Raw genomic sequence first — 9,262 nt, forward strand, 5'->3', positions numbered from 1 at the left:
TTCCTGGAAACGCTGCAGTTGTCGTGTTAAATGCAATCATCTCTGCCTCTGTGCCACTGAGACTGAACATTATAAACACACTATGATACAGGATAAGACAATCGCTGTTTTCATACGTTACAGCTCTTGGTTTCTATTTCAGGGTATTTGCAGGGTATCTTGAAAAGCCTTGAGTTCGTTTTCCACAAGAAATGTTCTTAAATGATATTAAAAAGTCTTAAATTTCATGTTGTACTATCAAGATTCTAGCTAAAGCCTGCAGGGTTAGAAAACACCATTTAAGCACATAAAAATACAGTGTACATATATATATATATATATATACACACACACACACACACACATATAATTAGTCATGCTCAGACCAGACAGTGGTCATCGAGGCAAGCTATGCAAAATGTTTTAAAAGAAAATAAGATTAAAATAAATGACAAAAGGTAAAAGTTACTTTCCTAAACCTGCAAATGATCATTTCTCTTAACTCAAGTCTAAAAATGTGAATTCCTGATGCAACAGTTCATGTTGTGGCTCTTAGTTTTGTCCCCTAAAGAGCAACAACGACACAGAAACATTTTAGGGGAAACTAGGACGTCATCACCCATCAACACGGCTGCTTCAGGAGTCTAAAAGTCTAAATGTAAATTGACAGTAAGATGAGTAACGTGTATGTTCAGTTAGTTTTGACACAACCTATTGCTACTCTTCCCTTTCTCATATTTAGAAGTAGGATTGGAGGTTTGATCTGTGGTCTATTTGTCGACAGGAGTCCTTGAGCAACACACTGAACCTCAAACTGCTTCCAGTAAGCCGGCCAGCACGTGGGGAGGGGTGGGGTGCATTTGTTAAATTAATGTAATGTAATGTAATAAAGCTATAGATGACATAAAGAGACAAATCATCTCATGAATGTACAATAATTTCAGTAAGAATTTATAGTCCTTTGAAGTGTTTCAGAGTTGCGGCCAGAGGAAGTTTGGCTCCGGTTTCTCGCTGTCATCGATCCTCAGCGAGATTGATGATGTCATTGTATTTGTGAATCAGCTGTTTGTCCTCGTTTGTTCAGCTGCTCTGAAGCTGCAGAGAGGTGAAAGAAGGAACAAGTTGCATCTTTAGTTCGTTTTGCAAAGAGCAGCAGATACAGAATCTGAATTTAATCTGAATTTATTTTGCATCTGAAAACTGTGGATTTACTTCTCTGTCACTGTGGATTTTCTTCTAGAAATGCAGAACGTCTTATGAATCGTAGCAGTTTTCGGTAATGAACCTGTGAGAACACATTGGACTGGTGACATTAAGACACCAAACTTTTTCTTTGTCTTGTATCTTGAATTTTGGACTGAATAGACTGATCCAAAATTTGACTGAATACAGCTTTTTAAATATGGGACACTTGGAAGTTTTATGAGTACTTTTTTAAAAATTACTTGAGATGACCTGGAAATTTGAAAAAGGGGAATTCAAACCACATAAACTCAGAAAGACAGATGTTGAATATATATTTAATGGCTCTCTTACTACTATCTTACCTGGTCTGGATCACATTCATCAGAAAACATTTGGAGGAGCAGAGAAAACGTTGGTAATTTCAGAGGAACATCATTTTTCAGGAACAGGTGAGTGACCTCCGATCGATCGAGTGTCCCTCCAGAGGTGGAATCGAGAGCTGCCGCGTCGTCCTCTGTTGATGTCAGAGAGGAGAGCTGCCAATCAGACAGCTCGTCACTGACAGCCGAGGAGAGCTCGGCCTTATCTCCGTCCTCAGACGCACCTTTCTGAGAAAACACAGTCATGAAGGTCACAGGTCCACCTCAAAAGCAGAACTACAAACTGCGGTGTGGATCATCGCTCTGGATGACGAGGCACAGAACGTCATCATTTTTGCAATTTTAATTTATATTAATTATGAAACAACCACTTTATTTTATACTTTAAAAGCACTTAAGCTTAAGGTGACTGGAATGATGTAAAATCACTGAATCAACAAACCAAAGTGAAGCTGTGCTGTTGTTTATCCTCCTCAATTTATCTGATTTCATTTGTTTATTAAGTCGTTTGGCCGATAATCTTGTAAATCGAAGGAAATCTGAGAGATTAAATTCAAAGATGTAGGGGAGTGTATGTATTTTAAAGTTTTTAAAAATGATTTTTGTCTGCTACTGATTATTCACCATCGAAAAAATAAAAATTAATCACTCAAATTTCATCACTTGCTTAATGCTTGTTAGTTATTTCTGCTTTATCAGATTTGATTAAAGCTCCGGAGCCACACCTGATAAATGTACAAAAGTCTGCAGTTTTACTCCATTCTTCTTCTTTAGTCTTAAAAACTGTATGAGAATAATCTGGTATTGAAAACTGGTGGTGTTAAAGATCCTTCCAGACATGTTGTAAGATATAAAAATACTCTGCTTTGAATAATAATTTGTGTCTGATGGGTTTTTGCACCAAAAAAGTTCAATTACCTAGTTAGAACATCTTAAAATTACATCTATTCCCTCTCCCTTATTGAAAAACTGAGAATCTTTTTATGTAAATATATTTCATTTCAAAAGCTGAACTGTCTCCTGCTTCACTGTAAAGTTCATTCTCAGTGTTTGTGTACTGGAGGCTTCAAGTTTCCACATCACACTTGTGTAAGTTGCATACTGGACCACGATTGGCTCCAAACTAGTCGTGATGTCACAAATCATCCTTAAATTCAGATTTAAGGTGAGCACAGAGAAACACATAAAGCAGATGAATGTGAAAACAAGAAGAGAAAAACATCCAGCTGAAGGAAAAATAAATGAAACACATGTCTGAGAATGTGGAGGAGGATTTTAAGGTTATATTTCACAGAAGAGAACCTGCTCTGTTGTCTCTGCTGCTCCAGCTGCTCTGGACTCAGTGATGTGGGAAGTCTTTGGGTGAATGTAGGACCTGGAGCGATCACCAGAGGGCGCCGTCATACACACTCTGTCAGGAACCTGAAGGGAAACACAATCAGCAAAGACACAGTATAGTAAGTCCTCCATTTACTCTTTTGTAGAACTTAGAAAATGTGAATAAGGTGAATAAAGAACACGATTTACCTGGTTGATCACAGCCCAAACTGCAGAGTCCACTCTGTCCTGCAGCCGTCCGTGAGACGCCATCACACCTCGTTTATCTGCATCATCATCTGCAGCTTCAACAAGAGGATCTTCTTTCTCTGACATGTCTCTGTTCAGGAAAAACACATCAAGATAACATGAATATTGCACTTCTGCTGCAAGTCTGACACATATGAAAAACAAATAATCAGCTCCTTTAGTGCTATAATCACATTTAAAGCACCAAAAAGGCTTCAAAATAATAATAATAATAACTTTTTTTTTCAAAACAACCATTACAAAGTGCTTCACAAACAAGGACAAATAAAACAATCACATACAAAATTGCATCAACAAATAACACTTTAAACAGTTAAAAGTAGTGATAAAATGATGGATAAAAGTAACACATAATAATAATAAGTAACAGGTAGAATAATTATAGCAAAAGCCACACAGCTGAAGTAAGTTTTGAGAGACGACTTAACAGAAGGAAGTGGATTTTTCTAGTCTGACTTCCTCAGGTAAGCTGTTCCAAAGGGTTGGAGCTCTGACAGCAAAAGCTCTGCCACCCTTCGACTTCAGCCTTGATCGGGGAATAGCTAACAGGGCCTTATCAGAGGATCTCAAGCTACGGGCTGGTGAGTAATGATTTAGAAGCTCAGCCAGGGAGCTATACCATGCAGGGCCTTAAAAGTCAAGAGTAAAATTTTTAGAATCAATTCTAAAACGGACAGGCAGCCGGTGAAGGGAAGCTAAAATAGGGGAGATATGATCACGCTTTTGTGATTCGGTTAAAAGTCTGGCGGTTGCACCCTGAAGCCATGCAATCATGTTTTGGTCAAAGCTTGTAAACACTGCATTACAATAATCCAGATGAGAAGTGATAAAAGCATGAATCACTCTGAAGATTATCAAAAAGAAATAAAAGATCTAATTCTGGAGATATTTCTCAAGCGGAAAAAACATGACTGAGCTAAACTTTTAACATGAGACTGGACAGTGAGGTTCAGGTCTAAAAAGGTTTTTAACAGTTGGTACCACATGCTGAGCCAGAGACCCAAGAGCAGGCAAAACTGGGCCATGAGTGTGCTCAAGGGCTGTAATAAGGATTTCCGTTTTGGAGGAGATAAGCAGAAGAAAATTTACTGCCATCCAATCCTTAACCGCAGCAAGGCAACTGTGCAGGGAAGATAACTTAGCTGATTCAGATGGTTTGCAGGACAAGTACAGCTGAGTATCATCTGCATAGCAATAACATGAAATATCCTGCTGTTTGATAATGTGGCCCAAAGGGAGTAAATAAAGAGAAAATAACACTGGTCCTAGAACGGAGCCCTGTGGCACCCCATACATAGACGATGCTTGAGAGGAGCTAAAACCATCAACAGACACAACAAATTTTCTGTTAGAAAAGTATGAGGAGAACCACTAGAGGGTGGTCCCAGAGATACTAACCATGTGCTCAACCTTTCAATAATAATGCTATGATCCACCATGTCAAGATAAAGTGATGACATGATGAACAAAAATACAAAAAAAATAACAACAATTCTGTGAAAACAAGAAAAAACTCCTATAAAATCCTAAGTGGGATGTTATTTGTCAGAATTACTTTAAAAAAATGGAGATTGATTCAAAATACTGGTGTAAAAAACAAAATCAGTGAGTAGTGACATCATCAAACAAGTTCATATTTACAGGATTAACACAAATCATGATCCACATTTTCCACTTTAAATTACTATCAATGACTCATACAGTATATATCGCAGTACTTCAGATGGATGTACAACAGAAATCCTTCTAATAAAATTGTAGAGTACTTGTGTAAATATACTTCTGCAGCTTCTGACGTTATGAGAGTAATTTCTCCAGCCACTAAATAACCACAGCGGTGTCAAATCCGATCATAAGTCAGCCTGGTTATTACACTCACTCTTGTGGCTCCTCAATAAACTGCTTGACTTGTTTGCCTCCTATAATCTTGACAACAAGTCTGGGGATTGCATTTGTTCCAGATGTGTTTCTCTGAGCCATGATGCAGGTGATGTGATGGGGATTCCCTGGAGAAAGAGACAGGAGAGAGAGGCAGGAGACGCATCAATCACACAAGTCATTGAAGGCTGCACAGCTCAAACTTTCACTCAAGTGATAGCCTCATATCAGGAACATCTTTTCTCTTATTTTTCACATGAAGCCATTACAGCAAACTACACCGACTACAGCATAAAAAACACTTTCTCTACAGTTTTCTAAGGAATCTCTTCATGTATAATATCCTTTACTTACATGTACAATCATTGCAATTCCAATTTCCTGCTTTTTTCTAATCTTTAGTTTAAGTTTCCATGGCCAAATGGATCTTGTCAGCTTGTGTTTTGTCTCTGTGAAATGGAAACACTTCCCTGAGGCTAACTGTTTGCTCTTTCTGCACCATGGTTACCTCTCTGTTCCCACCCCTGAGCTGCAACGCCCGACACCCTTCAGCACCCTGCAGAGGACCGGGACTCACCTCAGCACAGAAACACTGTCTGTGATTTATGACTCTGTGTTTTGCATTTGAGTATTAAAAATGTGTGAAAAGGTAGAGGAGAGAAGTGACCAGCAGGTTGAAACAAAATTAATAAATAAGTAAATGAATGGTGATTGAGAGGAAAATATACAGTATTTGATCCAAAATTGTGTGTCCATAATTGCTGCAGTGATGGAAGAAGCACTCAAATCTTTTAGGCTACTTAAAGTAAAAATGTCTAGTAAGAAAATTTTCAAAAATGTTGACTTAAACCTGTATTAACTGTTTTTTGGCCACTTGGGGGCAGCAGAAACAAGTAGTGAACACAACATTGACATATCAGCTTTTGAGTTGATGTGTTGAACTTGTTAGCAAACAGTTGCTTATTTCCACATCCAGCAGTTATGGCGCAACATTATCATTCATTTGGAATCATGTTTCTGTCCACCTGGTGAATGTAATTCCAATATTCACTCTCTTTTAGCTCTGTTTTTACTCTCTACCAACTCCTGAGGGAAATATCTGGCTCTTTAGCTGCTAAATGCTCCACTATGTTCACCAGCTAGTCTACAGCTAACTGTGTCTGTTTGCCGTTGGCGTAAAGTGGCATTTTAGAGCTTTTATAGCCAGACAGCTAAACAATGAGCTGAAACTCGCTATAAAGCTCCGTAAAGCCGAGGGGAGCTGCAGAGTCGCTGATCATTCTCTGTAGGTTCATCACCATGAGCCACGACCAACACATTACACACTGTCAGATCATACAGTGTTATATTAAAAAATATTGATTATAGCTTTTTTAAGTGAAATTAAACAAGTATGAAGGCTAAAATGAGCACAAGTGTCAAAATAAAAAGTAATAATTGTGAAAAATGGTTCCCTTCAGTGTTAAATTATCACATGAATGCATTAAGAAAGAAAATCCCCAAAATTAAGAGATAAAAGCTTATTTTGAGATAAAATAAAGTTTTAAATTATAGATTTTATGCCCCCAGTTATGTGGAAAACATTTTTTAAAAACTCTTAACATAATTATCTGAAAGTCATTTTGTTATTTAACTCATAACAGGCTGGTTTTCAAAGTTCCTGGGTTTTTAGAGACATAATGTTTACTGGTAACAGACATTTTACTTAGTTTATTTTATGTTGAATGTAAAATTTTGACCTGGACCTGAGTTCAGGGCCAAATTATATTCAGTCTAATCCGGTCTGGTAGGGTCTTGTTGTATTGTCCCAGGTCTTAGGTCTCCGTGTTAATATGTGTACTACCGAAAATGGATCCAAGTATTCTTTATTGTTTATTTGGATCCCCATCAGCTTCCACAAAGCGGTCACAAGCCTTCCTGGGATCCACACAACATGAGCAACAATAAAACAAACAGCAATTTAAAGTCCCATTGATCAATAAAACCAAAAACAGCTAAACACGTCAAATATGGAGATCAGAAAATAAGGGAAATAACTCTGAAAAGGTCGACAATAACAACTTAGAATAAAAACAAAAGACAGAAACAAATAGAAAACATTAGAAAAGTAACACCTATGTAGGATTCAAGTAGACTCATCACTTCTATTCATAATTCAAGTGCATCAAGGTGTTTGTGTTCATTTTGAATTGGTACATTTAAAAAATAAAGAAATGTCTTCACGTTGGGTTAAGGTAGGTTTGCCATCAGTCAGTTTCAGATCGGGTCCAAAATCTGAATGTGAAGACGTTTAGTAAGAAGATGCTCTGTAAAGCTGTACTGAGAACAGCAGCACTTTTAGCTGAATGCTAACACAAGCTACAGCTAACACAGCGTTAGATAAAAAAGTCAACAGGTCACCAAAGTTATTCCAGTTAATCCTGAGCCGAACATGAATGTCTGAACCAGATTTCAGGGTCATTCATCCAGTAGCTGTCGAGCCAGTTTCACTCAAACCAAAGATGTCAACCTCTTTGTTTTCTTTTTTCTTTCTGTGTGAAAATCTGATAATGTGACCTCTTTGGGAACAATTATTTAAATGAAACCATCTTTGGTAGAGCTGCAAACAACTCATAGACATCTGTAACATGATCAGGGGCTCCAACTAAGCACTGCTCTTTCAGAAGGGGGCATAAGCAAAAAGTTGGGAACCAGTGGTTGAATCTTTTACAGTATTTTTTATTTATTTATTTATTTTTACGTTAATCTGAAATCTGAAAAGTTACTTCAGCTTTCAAATAAACTTAGTGGAGCAAAAAGTACAATATTTCCCTCTGAAATGTATGTGGAGTAGAAGTATAAAGTAGCATCAAATTAAAACAATCAAGTCATGTACAAGTACTTCAAAAACTTGAGTAAATGTACTTACTTTTGTTCTTTCCACATCTCTGTCCAGCTCTTCTCTTTATATGCCTCCGGCCAACAACTGACAAGGGAATGAACCAGTTGAAGTTAATTTCACAAAATCGTTAATTAGAAAGATTTTTTTTCTAATTAAATTTCCAGAAGCGATAAGGAAACAGCTTTGATAAGAGGCCTGAGTGGAGATAGAGAGCCTAATTACATTAATTACTCTATACCTGGAGGAGAAATCTGAGTCAATAAGTTCTGCAACCCTCTAATCTTTTCATAGAATAAAGCAGGAGGTGGACCACTGTACGGTTTTAATCTGAGTCTGGAACACTGCCAGGAACAGCTCCACTTCTCTCCGTTTGATTTGCAGGAATTAAGTTATTACACGGTCTTAATAAGTGTGGAACTAGCCGCTCATTCTTCATGGCATTGTCAGTCCCTACACGTCACAGACACATTTAAATGTCCTGCTACGGCTGGAGTGTGAAAGTCAAACACTAAGTCCAGATCTTGATGATCAAACGAGCAGCCACAAAACAGCTTTAGGACGTTTGCTGCTGTGAGGAGAGAGGCGCCGACGCCGGCTGAGAGCCTGTTTACTGACAGAAGAATCCTCAAAGGCCCATCTGGTGATTCTGTGAAATTATGTCCACTGTGGCTGAGCTCACATGCTGCTCAGTAATATTAACAGCAGGAGCATTAAGAATTAAAATGAATTGCTGGTTTGCACATAATAATTCATTTTTGTTTAAAATGCACTTGGTTGTAACTATGAACAGTACATTTTATTTCAGAATACCTGATGTACAAACTCCAACATCGAATGTTTATGTGATTTCTTATATGGAATCATACCTTTCATACCTGTATGAACTATATTTTATAGATAGGGCATGTTAGCCCAGTGCTATAAGGCTTTTATGCTAGCTCAAAGCTAACCTAATAGCCTGGAAAAGCCATCCCACAATTATTACTTCTCTGATTCAGTGTTTTCATGCACTTAAGTAACCAGGTATTGTTAACCCTCTACAGTAATCTAAAGAAACTTGTTTTCCATAGGGGATTAAATAAACCTGATTCCAAAAGCCAAGTTCTTTGTTCATAATTTGTTCAAGTTCTTTGTCATTTCTCAAAGTAGCTGGTTTCTTGTTTGCATGTACAGGAATCTGTATGTACTGAGCGTAGTACGCCATCTGGATGAATTAGCTTGTGACAGACATCATTTCAAGTAGGCTGCACAGGTGATTAACAGCTCTTATCAACTCTTTCTACACCTGATTTGGCAAAAATACAATTTGCCAGGCTGTCGTTGATGTTTGCTCTAGATGTTCAAACTGTAACATCATGACAGTGGCTGTTCT

At 37.7% G+C, this 9,262-nt stretch overlaps 1 protein-coding gene across 1 annotated transcript; it reads right to left on the minus strand.

The window, feature by feature from the left end:
- Positions 1 to 364: 364 nt before the first annotated feature.
- LOC122988710 (uncharacterized protein C1orf87) lies at positions 365 to 8,568 on the minus strand. The gene is made up of 7 exons (XM_044361237.1): positions 7,918 to 8,568; positions 5,011 to 5,137; positions 3,072 to 3,201; positions 2,847 to 2,966; positions 1,527 to 1,772; positions 1,192 to 1,264; positions 365 to 1,074 (listed from the first exon to the last, which is right to left on the minus strand). Exons 2-6 carry the CDS (start codon positions 5,109 to 5,111, stop codon positions 1,199 to 1,201), a joined length of 663 nt encoding a protein of 220 aa, XP_044217172.1. The 5' UTR covers positions 5,112 to 5,137; positions 7,918 to 8,568; the 3' UTR covers positions 365 to 1,074; positions 1,192 to 1,198.
- Positions 8,569 to 9,262: the final 694 nt, after the last annotated feature.

The sequence above is a fragment of the Thunnus albacares genome, chromosome 9 (genome assembly GCF_914725855.1).
Source record: "Thunnus albacares chromosome 9, fThuAlb1.1, whole genome shotgun sequence".
Taxonomy (NCBI): Eukaryota; Metazoa; Chordata; class Actinopteri; order Scombriformes; family Scombridae; genus Thunnus; species Thunnus albacares.